We start from the raw sequence: 14,306 nt of genomic DNA on the forward strand, positions 1-14,306 counted from the left end.
TGATATTCTTCATTCTGTTCTCTGTTTTCCACCGTTTCTGTAATTAGTGTTTAAAGCTTCACAGAAAATGTTAGAGGGGAAAATGAGAACATATAAAGCCGGGAGCCATGAACTCAATAAATGTGGCAATTCCATTCTAGAGATATCGTGATAGTTAATATTAACTGCTAACTGGAAGAATTTAGAGTCATTTGGAAGGTGGACCTCTGGGGAATGATCTTGATTACGAGAGAAAATGTAGTCTAAGTGCAGGCAGAAACACTGCCTGAACCCTAGTCCTGGACTGAATGAAAAGTAGAAAGAACACATATCCATTGCTCTGTTTGACTGGGGATGCAATGTGATTAGCTGTTTCAAATTCCTGCTGCCTTGACCTCTCTGATAGAAAAGGTTGTACTTTGAAGTTTATGCCAGAACCAGCCCTTTCTCTCTAAAGTTACTTTCTTCAAAGTTTTTATTAGAATAACAAAAAAAGAAGCAAAGTCAGAGTCCGTGTGGGTTTGGTGTTGAAACACTGTTTACTTCTGCGCTAAGATTTCCTTGACCTTCATGAATCTTGCTCCTACATTCAGGTTTAATAATCTGTTCTTACAGGAACAGGGGCATATGACTGTAGTCATATCACCCAGGACTCAGCCTGGGCTAATACTTAATAATATTCCATCCCAAACAAACAAACAAACAAACAATATAAGACAAACAAATAAAAACCCGATAGTAACAAAAACAGCTTCCCTCTAAGTCAGCTTCCCATCCTTTGAAGGCCCTGGGAGTCAATATGCCAAACTCCTTTGTTTTTATCTTAGCACAGACTGACATTTTCTCACATGCTCATTTGCTAATTTACTAATCCAGAAAAAAAAATGTAATGAGAAGAAATACTTCTTTTGTTTTATTGTGTATCTAGTACTATAAATGGTATTGACATATATTAGGTGCTCAAAAATTACTAGCTGAATGAATAATGAAATGACTGGATCTTTTAGAACTAGTATGTATTTGATCTTTTTTATTTTTCGTTCTCAGCTTAGAAAAAAATAATTTAAAGTTGACCACAGTCCATTTTCTCTCAGTGTATAATACTGAAAAACAAAAACATGATAGATTTCATCCATACTATTTGAAAGTCTGAAATATGGCTGAAGGTACAAATATGCACAGAAGACATTACCTGCCCCAGTGGTGGACACTAGTTTGGGCTTGCTTCGAGCACCATCTCCTTTGGTTGTGTAAGCTGTGACAGTTAGAGAGTATGAAGTTTCAGGTTGTAGCCCAGAGATGATCATGTCCTGAAATGACACATGACAAGAACACTGATTTAAAGCATGTCAAGGAGAGCCTGGAGAAAATCAAGGTGACTGATGTTGGTTCTGTGCATGCCTGGACATTCCCTGAAGCCATGCTAAGCATTCAAGTTCCATGCCTTCAGCTCATGCTGTGGAGATGGGTCTTGTGTTAATAGTGGAGTTGGGTACTCGTGCATCCTCAGCAAAAGCTTTCAGAAGGAAGAGTTAAGAATGATTTCTAGAACCAGACTTCCTGACATACATGAATAAAACTTTCTTTTTTTTTTCTTTAAAATCTTAATTTATTTTATTATTAATTACAGTTTATTTACTTTTTATCCCCCCTGTAGATCCCTCACTCCTCCCCTCCCAATCCCGCCCTCCCTCCCTCTTCTCCTCCCATGCCCCTCTCCAGGTCCACTGATAGCGGAGGTGGTCCTCCTTTTCCATCTGACTCTAGTCTATCATTCTCTGTGGTCTGGTAAGGTGGTCCCCCCAACAGGGGGAGGTGCTCAAAGAGCCAGCCACTGAGTTCATGTCAGAGATGGTCTCTGTTCCCCTTGCTAGGACACTGTATTGGACACTGAGCTGCCATGGGCTACATCTATGCAGGGGTTCCAGGTTATCTCCATGCATGGTCTTTGGTTGGAGTATCAGTCTCAGAAACGACCCCTGTGCCCAGATATTTTGGTTCTGTTGCTCTCCTTGTGGAGCTTCTGTCCTCTCCAGGTCTTTCATCTCCCCCTTCTTAAATGTTTAATTAAAAAAAAATAATAATAATAGCTTGGCAACCCAGGAGTGCTTATTCATTTACATTTCCCAACATAAAGTTAAAATATTAGAACCCCAATGGGTTGGTGAAAGATAAGTGAGTTTTATCAGGAAAATTCTTGCAAATGTGTCTGGTCTATCACAGCCACCTTACATACTAGTTGTTTATCTGTGACAGGGTTTTCCCACACTGAGAGCCTGCGATGTAGCTGGACTGGTGACAGGGCAGACATCAGCATGGGATTTCTGCCCCCAGGAAGTTGCTGGGTAAATAAATGGTTGGCCTGTTGAATTTATATATCCCTAGGAGCCAAAGAATATTTTTAATATATCAGGAAATGTCTACTGTTTAATTATATAGATTGAGAACAGAAGTCATTACACAATGAAGATAATATGACTATTTTCTGAGTAGTTCATACAATTAAAAATGAGATTTGAGTTTATGGAATCAGTAATATGTACTTAATTATTTCTCATAAGTTAGAAAACGCCCAAATAACAAACTATCTGTAAATTCTGAGTTTTCTTTTAATAAGGGCCCAGAGCTTTTAACTGCTGCTCTAAATCGGATGTTATATGATTCTTCAGTAGAGCTCTTGTTAGGATTTTAAAACAAAACCTGCTTCTGGATTGCCTAGCAACTTATGCTGTCATCATGTATAGCTGGCCAGGTGGCCACACCTGGAAGCATTGGTTACCTTGCCCCTTAAAGGGACCAGCCGCCCATGTGGTCTCTCTCTTGGTCCTTTCTCTCTTGCTCTGTTGGTCCTTCCTCTCTATCAGGGTGCCCCCTCTCTCTTTTCCCTTCTCTTTCTTTTCCTTTCTCTCTCTTTCCCCCTTTCTCTTTCTTTCCCCATCATGTCCTGCTCTCCCTGCTCTCCATTTTCTCTCTCTCCTTATCCACCTAATAAACCTTTTTTTAAAATAAGATCTGTCGCACACCTATTTACTTAGTTTGTCCCATAAATGTACAGCTCTAGCTAGTAACTTGTAGTGTTTTCCTTAGATCTTCACACATTCCATACAAACATACAAAGCATACACAGAACATGCTACTTTACTTTTTTGCATAGCTATGATGTTAATGTTTATTATAAAAACACTTATGAAAGTACTCAGTTTCATCATCTTCCCTAGCTAAAGGCAACATGAATGAGTGAAGAGTGAATAGAATAGACCACATGAAATACAGTAGAAATTTTCTTAGCAATTTACAGGTGCCGTGGAACAAAACTGCTGAAACTGATGCCAAGTATGACAGCTTCAACAAGGTTCTTTCTCAGAAGAATAAGAATATCATCATTGTGGAAACTGAAACATTTCAAATAGTATCCTGTTGAGTGCTTGAAGATTTTATTCAGGCACACACATGGACTTTATTAGAAAAATGTATTTTATCCTTAGGACCTTGAAATTCTTTCTCCAACATCACAGAGGACACCCAGACAAAGTCACTACCTGGGAGCAGCATTATACATTATGGTAGACAAACTGGGCATTCCAGAAGTGAAGATGGTGTAGATGCTAACTTCTTGCCAAGGTCTTGCAAACTTACTGCTGGATAGCAGACAACTTTGGCAGATAGAAGTTCTATCATCAAGTATGTGACAACTTTGAGTCTACCTTAAAGTTTTAATCCATAAAATTAGGGATGGCCAGATAAGTTTCTCTTTGCTTGGGTTGTTTGGGGTACAGTAAGTAATATCCGTCAAAACTGGTCAAGTTCTCTGTACTAGCAGAGTCTTAACTGCACCTAACCCAACTATCACAATTATGCTACTCCTTGGGCTACATTCCCTGTCCTTTTTTTTTCAGTCTTTTTTTTTTTTAAGTTACATTTTATTAACTCTGTATCCCAGCTGTAACCTGCTTCCTCATTGCTTCCCAATCCCTCCCTCCCTCATCTCCTCCCTGCCCATTTCTAAGTCCACTGATTACGGGATTAGGGAGGACCTCCTCCCCTTTCATCTGACCCTGTATTATCAGGTATCTTCAGGACTGGCTGCAAAGTCCTCCTCTGTTGCCTAGCAGGGCTGCTCCTCCCTTTGGGGGTGGGGAGGTCAAAGAGCCAGCCATTGAGGTCCTGTCAGAAATAGTCCCTGTTTTTGGGACTTACTATGGAAAACCAATTGGTTACTGAGCTACCATGGGCTATATCTGGGCAGAGGTTCTAGGTTATCTCCATGCATGGTCCTTGGTGGAATATCAGTCTCAGAAAAGACCCCTGTGCCCAGATATATTTGGTCCTTGTGGAGTTCCTATTCTCTTCACGTCATACTAACTCCCCCTTCTTTCATATGATTCCCTGCACTCTGCCTAAGGTTTGGTTATGAGTCTTAGTATCTGCTTTGATACACTGCTAGGTAGAGTCTTTCAGAGGCCCTCTGCAGTAGGCTCCTGTCCTGTTACTTGTTTTCTCCTAAGTCCAATGAACATCCCATTTGTCTTTCAAAGTGAGGATTGATCATCTTACCCCGGGTCTTTAAGAGCAACAATCAAAAAATTGGACCTCATGAAACTGAAAAGCTTCTGTAAAGCAAAAGACACTGTCATCAGAACAAAACGACAGCCTACAGACTGGGAAAGGATCTTCACCAACCCTATATCTGACAGAGGGCTGATATCCAGAATATATAAAGAACTAAAGAAGTTAAAAAGCAATAAATCAAGTAATCCAACTAAAAAATGGGGTACAGAGCTAAACAGAATTCTCTGTAGAGGAATATATAAAGAGATGCTCAACATCCTTAAGCATCAGGGAGATGTAAATCAATACATTCCCTGTCTTTAAGTGGAGCGCACTAGCATGGTGGTATTGGGCTTCTTTGTGATGCAGAGTGACCACATCAAGGGACTCTTTCTGCCTCTCATCACCTCCTGCCCTACTTGCACTCTTGCTGGGAGTCTCCCTGTGACTCTTTCATTGTTATCACACCTTAAGTTCAGTCTGAAAAACAAGAAACCCACCCCCAAAGTATACTCTCCCCTCTTCCTTACATACTGATGATTCCTATTTAAAATCTATGAGCCACTATCAACCACTTGTTTTCGTAAGGTCTTCATCATCAAGTTTTTGTCAATTTTTGGTTTGAAACATCAATCAGCCTGGTTCCTTTTCATTTCTGCTGTCTTAAATTTTGTTGGATTTTGGTCATTTCATGAAGGAATCAGAAAAATAACTATTTATTTGTTTTTCATATGTTTTGTCTTTTCATGCTCCAATTTACCCATTAAGTCACTGTTTTATAAATGAGGTAGTGACCCATTCAGGGAATCATGAAATCTATTTAATCAGCCATGAACAGTATTAAATAAAATAAGAAATGCAATGGACTTGACCAGAAAATGATGAGTCCATCATATATTTGAAGATAAATCTGGTTTTATAAAACTTTTATTTCCTTCAAACAAATGTGTACACTAAATTCTATCATAAATCCTATCATGAATGGATCTAGTCATATAAAGTATGGCTCTGCACTAAGTTTTATGAAACCTGATACACTATTCATATTTTCCAAGAACTCTAAAAGGAGCATTGTGCTTTGGCAATAAATATTTATACATTAAGTCTTATGGCACTTTGAGGCATTTAAAACATTTTATTTACATTATGGCTATCTATCCTGATAGACTACAAGTTTTCCAGGGTCATTGTTTATAGCACATTCATCTCTATATGCTTTGCATATAGTGTAATAATGAATATCAAAAAATTAATAAATGCTAATTTTATTCAGTCTAAAAAAGAAAATGCTCTTTGTAACCTTTATATTATTTTTCTTTTTAATATTTCTCAATACCTCTCCATGACAAAATAATGAAAGATACTTAATCTTCTCCTTACACCTCAGCTGTCATACTTTATCTTTTGCTCCATTCATAGTAATTTTATTACAAGAAACTTTTATTTGTATCCAATTAGTAGGTTCATTGTCACATGACCGAAGGTCAATCCCATTAGCCTCCATGGCTGCACCTGCTATGCACCATTACAGTGAACATTCCTTTCTTAGTTCAAATATATACCAATACTGTCATCTATGAAACTGTAGGCCATGGATTCAGTTCTCAAGTATAATGCCATCTTGAGCAGTTATCTCTGAGATTATAACTACATATTCATTGTCATTTATTTCCAAGGCACTACACCTTTATTTAGGGCATTTCTTTGGCTGCATTTTACAACTGTTTCAGACTTTTGTTTATATTTTCTAGTGTTCTTACTATCCTGTAAGTACTTAGATGGTAGATGTCCTATCATATGACTATCTTACATATAGAAAGCTTTTTAAAAAAGTAACATAAGCTACTCGTATATATTTTTAAAAATCCTCCTCTGTGAAACTCTTTTTACTTGTTGACATGACCTATTTTTTTGCCACTCATTTTTTTTTTCTATATGTGACAAAATTTAGCCAAGTCTAGGTGGAGTTAATCAGTGTCAGGTTTGTGTTATATGATACAGTTACTACATAACCCTGGTGTGGAAAATATTAGTAACCTAAATCAAACACATGATATGACCTATGTGGAACAACTCCATTTAAATCATGTGTCCTCTAAGTGTGTAACAAGACAGAGTTAGCAGCAGAAATCAAAATAAATACTAGTAGCTCATGACCTTCTTTATGTAATCAGTAGCACCATGCTCATTTCACAAAATCAGAAACAAACTGAAAAGTACTCCATAGTTAATACAAATTAAAAATAGTACATTAGTCCATGCGTTCAAGCAAATGTGATAACAAATCATGAGTGAGTGAAAGATTGATGCTCAAAAAAACACAAGCATATAAGGTCTGATTTTTGGCCAAACAGGAAAAATTTACTCACATGTTCAGTAGTATCATCAAATTCCCACTGATTGAGGTTTAGAAAGTTGGGAAGAGGGGACAAAATAAAAAGAAATGAAGAGAAACTTGTACCCTTATAAAAATGATGTTAGCCTCCTTTAATTTAAAATGAGAAAATGCAGTCATTAAAACAACACATACAACAACGTTCAAAGGGATAGGTGCATTATGATGTATACTTGGTCACCACTAAGGGGGTTAAGGTAAATATGAAATATGTGCTAACGTTATTGCTCAAACTAGCATATTTATTTCATGTTGATATATATCTACATTTTAAGCTAAAAGAAAACTACTTTAAATTAACTACATGGTTTACTGAAAAAACCCATAAAACAAAGAAAAAAAAATTAACGTTTCTGACTTCATACTACATTATCAATTTTCACTTCTTTCATAGGTTATATAATTAAGTTACTATTTAAATTATTATCTTTTTTTCATACTGAAATTATATGTTTCTGTGAAGACTTGTGAGAGGTACTTAAATTTCAATGAAGAGCCAAGAAGCAAAAGTGTAATGGAGAGGAGAAAATTAGGAAAAACAACAATTAATAGAGAGATATCAAAATAGAAGAGAGAAAACATAAATTTATCAGCTTCATAACAATAAAGGCAGAGAAAGATGCAGTTGAAACCAAGGCTATCAAAACATGATCTTGCTTTTGTTTTCCAAAATTTAAGATTTTTAAAATAGCAACAATAACTTTATTGTCATTACATTATAGAATATTCTACTTTAAAGCAGTACAGTATAAATAAAAAATTATAAAAAGTCAAGTAGACTTTTGATGGCCCTCCAGGATTTGAAATTGTACTTTTAAAAACTACTTTATAATTATCTTTTTTAAAGTGAACATTTAATGGCCTCTTTTCTCTCTGTTTATATATATATATTACTATGCATCCATTTTTATTCAAGTGACAATGGGTTTTAAACAAAGTTTGAATAACAGGTTTGGGGTTTAAGGGACTGGATGGCACGAAACACATCACTGAGGGTGAGTCTGAGGTAAATTAGCTCCATTTACAACTGTGTCCTACCATGATGAGACTCAAAGCCTTTCTGAGAATTGATTCAGTAGTTATATGAACTCAAACAATTAGGATTAGAAATGTGTATACATACACACTACACATAAGATATGATTTGATATTTATTAAAGTCTATGACTACAGGCAAATCTAGTCTCCCTTAGACAAAGTCTGAAAGAACCCCCAAATCTGTCTTTATTCCTTCCTTATAATACATATGCATTTAGCAGGACTATAATAAAATACATATTTGTTATGAAAAGAGTTGTTGAAGGCCTTTTCTATTGTCAAAGACATTACATCAGCTCTGTTTGCAGAACCTCTGCAAACCAGTAAGTTTGGGCCATAGGAGTGAGCCCCAAATTTAGATCCTTTCAGGATTTCAGTTAGGATGCTTCAAAATAGAAGCAAACATAAACACTGTTTGGACAGTGTGCTCAGGCAAAGCATCAAGGATGTTACATATCTTATAAGCAGAGTCTCTGAACACTAGGGGAACAGCAATGGCAAGCTACACACTGAGTTATGTGCCATTTTCAACAGTGCAGTTAGAAACTGGAGTGTTCCCATTCCTTCCAGAAAAATATTTGAGGTAGATTAATTATATATTCATTTTGGGGATTACTTTTAAACACCTATACTCTACAGTGAAAATGATGTTATATGCTTTGCCTTAAACAACTGACTACAAATCAGAAAGGGACCATCATGGTTGTTAACCATTTCCCTAAGGTCAACAGAATATCTCATATAACTATGCATTATTTGTAAGTCTTTTGTTTGTATAGGCCGTTTATACAACAGTGTTGCAGGATTGTGTGGATTTATGTGTATGTATACAGACATAAATACACATACATATATGCACATACATATAAAAATGTGTGTGTGCATGTGGGTGTGTGAGTGTTAGGATGTATGCACGAGAATGCATGACTGAGAAGACCAGAGGAGCACTTCAGGTGTTATTCTTAGGCACAGTCCTACTTATGCTGAAATAGGGTTTCTGACCCTATTGGCTGGCCAGAACCCTATTGGCTGGCACAGTCCTACTTACGCTGAAATAGGGTTTCTGACTACCCTTCAACTTGTTGTAGGCTAAATTGGCTGGCCAGAACATCTCCATATTTCTGCTTTTCCCGCTCTAGGATTACAAGTGTATACCAGCATACCTGGCTTTTTAAAATGTGGGCTCTGAGACATATACTCGGGTTCCCTTTGAAGACACTTTACTGACTGGACATTTACCCAGTTCTTTAGTAATTCTCTTAACTTGGTTCAGCCAAGAAGATCATATTTACCTTTTCGGAAACCTTAATTTAATTTTTATCACTGATGTCATTATCTTGACCTCCTGGGACAGAAAACAATCATTCCCATAAAATATGTGACCTGATGAAATACTAAATAAAATACTAAGTTTTGTCCCCTGAATAAAAATGTCTGTTCTGTAGTGAAACAGTCATACATTAATAAATTAAATCAACCTTGGTCCAAGTATTTAAACACAGCAGCCAAATTTATTTTGATTTAGTTAGGCTCAATATTCCTTGAAGTCAGAAGTACGAATTTGGATACACATATAAAGAACAGAATATCTATTTTTTAAAAGTGACTCTTAATCAAACTTAAAAACATGTATTTCAGTTTATTTTTAATTGAGATTACTTTTAATTTAAAAGGTAAATATACAACAATGAGTTTTAAAGTCTAGAATTTAATGTCAATTTTCTGAAGTGCAGAAGATTAAATAGTGAGCACAGTCTAGAAGCAATGTCAGCTAATAACTCAGGCTCACCTGTGCGTCGGCAAGCATCACATCCTTCAGCATGGGCTGGCCCTTGGGCTCGCCGTTTTCCATTCTCACATAGTGCACCTGGTATCCTCTTATCTGTCCATGCTGCTTATTGGGCACAGGTGAGCGCCACGAGACTTTAACAGCTGTGGCATTGACAGCCTCCACCTCGACTTTTCGAGGAGGACCACTGGGAACTGTAACAACATCATGGGTAAAAGACAATTACAGGCACTCGCCACCCAGCGAGAGCACTTTCTTTACTTAAAAATGAGTAGACCCGCTATGCTTCATTGAAGAACACAAACATCTTCAACTAAGGAAAATGCTCAACCAATCTGCTCTAAATTTTAAGAAAAGATCAAAAAACATGACCAATGCAAAAACCAAAATGGAAGAAAAAAAAAAAAAAGAGTATCAGAGAAATAGAAAAACATGTAAAAAAAAAGTACAAAAGCCAAGGAAGATGCTTTGAGGTCCAAAGCATTAAACCACAAAGAAGTATTGTATTGAAATAATAACAAAAACAGATTGTTGACAGTTGTGTGTTTTTTTTTAAGGTTATGTTTTTAATAGCAGAATAAAAAGATTCTTGACTATACGGATTCTTCTTTTTTTTTCCTCATATCAAAAAGCCGTTCCATACAACAGATGCCAAAAATTGCAAGACAAAAAAACAGTAAGAAGGTAGCAGTTTTGAAAGTTAATTCCGATATGAAAAGAGAATTCATTAAAAATGACAAGAAAAACACAGGAGACATTAGAGGAAGAAAATCTGGATCAGAGGACTACAGGAGCAAAGTGTCCCTTTAAAAGGCAAAAAACTGTTGCACTGAAATTGAAAAAGGAAAAAGGAAAAGCCCAGGGTGTAGGAAAGACAAGTCTTTGGCAAAAACAGTTACATAATAGAAATGTTGGATCAAAAATGATGAGCAGAAAAAGTAAAAAAGAGTAATTGTTAGCCTATCAAAAGCAGACCCAGACTGTGTCAGAAGGTGCGGACTGACGGAGCGAGGCAACATACCATCTTCATCGGTTCGAATCAACACGGACAAGCTCTCAGGGCCAGGGCCGACATCTGTGTGGGCAGTCACTGTGATCCGGTATTCAGTCCATTTTTCCAGCTGTTCCAAAAGGTATCTGGTAGTATCCGAAGGAATTCCCAAAACCTCATGAGGCTTGTAGTCTTCTCCATCCACTGCAGCATACTTGAGGGAGTATTCAGTGATAATGCCATTCTGTTTTTCCACTGGTGGAGGTCGCCAACTTACCAAAATACTAGTGGAACTTGGGCTGGTGCAACTAATATCTTGAGGAGGAGCTGATGGCTCTTATTTTGGTAGTGAGTTAAAGGAGGATTTGAGTGAAAGGACAGGAGTGGTTGGAAAAAAAATGATAAAACAAAAGAAAAGGTAAAAATAAATAAACGAACAATAAGGACAGAAAAACAAAAATAATACTTTGAAACTTAAAATTTTAACATAAATTGAGGTACCTTGGCTTAGTAACATGAGTAAACAAAAAAAATGAATCAATGGTCAAAATAACTGTTAAATAATGAGTGGGGGAAATGTGTGAAGATGAAACTTTGTGATAATAGAGCCTCAAATAAAATTACCTACCTGCAATTTAAATTCTTCTTATAAACCAACTCCTTGGTATCTCCCATCCCCACTACACTGACTATTCAGCACCCCCAAATCTCAACTAATTTTATTTTTGTAAACTTGAGATTCTAGAAATTCCATTTCCATGTCTATTCTATGTGCTTCTTTCCACAGTCTAGAATAAGGACAATTCATACACAGCATCATTTGTGTACAAAGGCACAGTAACTGGTAGTTGTCCTCCTATTCAATTAAAAAAAAAAAAAGAAAAAAAAGAAAACCCAACAAACATAAAAGGGTTCACCCTATCTAAAAATATCTAAGGCAGCCTGACCAGTTTTAATGAAAAGTGTTAATCTAATATTGATTGTCGCTCAAATAAAATGAGAATCATGCAGAATCATTAAAGAATGAAAATGCACAGGCCAGGATTTACCTACCGAGGGCAATGTCAGGCTTGTTGATTCTGACTGTACTTACCCTATGTCAGCTCTCAGCTTTTTTATTATAACTCTTCTCGTGACACCATTGCTAGTAAAGAATTAGATCCCACCAGCAAATTTTGGTAAAATTGGAAAAAAAGCAGCTATCACTTACAAAAGGTCAACAACACAGCAATTAAAAATACCTAGTTATCCCCCAAAGAATCTTTTAAGAATTACATGATTTTATACTCAGTAGTTTCATTTTTGTATATAATAATTCATTCAAAGTAGATTTACATAAGAGCTAAAACACACACTTTTACTGTCCACTCTAAAATAAGCTGGTCATCTTCTGAGCAATTTCCCATCAAATTATCCCAATACATCACTGTGTCAGGAAATACCGATAAAATACAATACACAAAAATCCCAGACAATAGCTGCAAACCTGTTCCAGATAAATTGAGCTGATGGTTAATTGTCAATACTTATAAAAAAGGAAATGGCAGTATTAGAAGCCATCACACTTTGATTCAAAAAGTCTTTTAGGTAATATATATATATATATATATATATATATATATATATATAATATAAAACAATGTGTACTGTGCATGCTGAAGGCCCATTATAACAAACAGCTGTGCTGAGGCGGGGAGGCTCAAAAGAGACAGTGAAGTTAAGGAAACAAAATAACATTCAGGGTGCAGGCGTGCCTATGATTACTCCATTATTCTCAGTTTTATCTAAATAGAGATTTTCTGTGAATATTTCCAAAGTCTACATGGTCACTCACAGAATAGGCAATCCATCATATGCACTGAGCTTTCCTCCTGAGTAGGAACAAATACATGAAAATCACTTGTTTTTAAAGGGAATCATTTTTAGTTTGCCACTTCATCCTCTGATGTGTTCTTGCCTGATTTCTCTGCAGTATTTTCAGCCTGAATTTTGCAGCCATATCTTTTCCTGGATAAGGACAGATCTAACTAGTGTATCCCTTTTCCTAGTTATGGAGGTAGATTAGATTCTCTGAAATTTTGTATTTAGGAAGTAGAAAGCAGGGTCTATTATTTGAGCCATGTTTGAAAACAACGTATCTGTGTCCTGTCTCCTAAGTAGGATGTTTACTGCCCCAGAGATACTTGCTGTAGACTTAGCACATTAGCAGGTTTGTTTGTTGGTCAAAACAAAAACAAAAAAACAAAACGGTTGTCAGAAACATCTCCTAAAGAGAAATGGGCAACAAGGAAGCAAAGAGAGACACCTACTTGATTGCATGGTTCTAGCTGATATTTCAGCTGTAGAAGCACCCAAGCCTTGAGGAGAGCGTGCAGACAGACGGAAGTAGTACAGACTGTTTGGTTTCAGCCCTTGAAGCCTATAGGATGTGCCTGGCTCAATGGTGACTCGCTGCTGAAAGGGAACAAAAGAGTTGATCATTTTCCTGTGAGCTGGTACAAATGTGGCAAAATAAACATTTGTAACATTAGACTTTTCTCCTAACCACATGCCATCCAAATATAGTAAAAGAATCAACAATACCAGGACTATGTTAGAAATTATAATATGAAGATGCCATAGTTGAAAAGTATTTTCCTACAAAATGTGGCTGAAACAGTGACACCAATGTTGATCTTTCCAATGCTGACAATTATTCACAAGCACAAAATAAGAGGCAAGGAGAGGACAAGGCCAGGATACACTCTACCCTGAAGATGTATAAGGTGCTGTGAACACCAAGGAAAAGGACATTGGCCAACCTTAATTACAGAGGCTGCTGAACATGCAAAATTCCATTCAATCACACACCCAGGTGTCCCTCTAGAACTATCTATGATCTAAATGGGGAGCAAATATCATAAGACCAGAACTAGCAACACTTTACAAGATGTTGCCATAAAAGAGATGTGAGGGACTCTGTCCATAGCTCAGTTAATACAGAACAGCATACATAGTGTGCACAAAGTCCTGATTTTCATAAAGTTTTCATAAAACAAAACAAAACAAAACAAAACACTACAAAAACAATAACAAAAACTAGATTCAGTGATCCATTCTTATAATCCCACCACTGGGGAAGTGGAGGCAAGAAGAACCACCGTAGTTTAAGGTCATTTTCAATCACTTAGTGAGTTTGAGGTGAACCTGTTTTGAAAACAAACAAACATACAAACAGAACAACAACAACAAAAACATGAAAGATATCTGAATTTGCTGATGGTACTAAAATTACTTTTTAATACTTAATACTTACTTTCTAATATTGGCTTTGTTATCTGTGTTTTTTAGGTTTTTGTTGGTTTGATGTTTTGTTTTGTTTGTTTTTGTCAACTTGAAACAAGCTACGGTTATCTTGGAAAAAAAGAAACTCAATTGAGGAAATGTCTCTATCACATTGACCTGTCTCTGGGACATTATGTAGATAAATTATTGATGCAGGAGGACTTTAGGCAATAACACCCTGGCACTGTGTCCTAAGATGTGGGAGAAAGCAAGATAAGCAAGCATAAGGATCAAGTCAATAA

At 36.5% G+C, this 14,306-nt stretch overlaps 1 protein-coding gene across 39 annotated transcripts in view; it reads right to left on the bottom strand.

Moving 5' to 3' along the window:
• Positions 1–14,306, bottom strand: part of Ptprd (protein tyrosine phosphatase receptor type D) — a 2,581,289-nt gene that overhangs the window by 175,877 nt on the left and 2,391,106 nt on the right. For 17 of the 39 annotated variants that reach the window (XM_060365770.1, XM_060365771.1, XM_060365740.1 and 14 more), the window contains 5 exons: positions 13,050–13,194; positions 10,771–11,076; positions 9,750–9,943; positions 6,897–6,923; positions 1,172–1,289 (listed from right to left, as the gene is read on the bottom strand). In XM_060365770.1, the coding sequence (XP_060221753.1) occupies positions 1,172–1,289; positions 6,897–6,923; positions 9,750–9,943; positions 10,771–11,076; positions 13,050–13,194 (790 nt within the window). The remainder of the gene's footprint in view (positions 1–1,171; positions 1,290–6,896; positions 6,924–9,749; positions 9,944–10,770; positions 11,077–13,049; positions 13,195–14,306) is intronic. The other 22 variants (XM_060365773.1, XM_060365774.1, XM_060365760.1 and 19 more) reach the window with 6 other exon arrangements.

Source organism: Meriones unguiculatus, chromosome 12, assembly GCF_030254825.1.
Source record: "Meriones unguiculatus strain TT.TT164.6M chromosome 12, Bangor_MerUng_6.1, whole genome shotgun sequence".
In the NCBI taxonomy this organism is placed as follows: Eukaryota; Metazoa; Chordata; class Mammalia; order Rodentia; family Muridae; genus Meriones; species Meriones unguiculatus.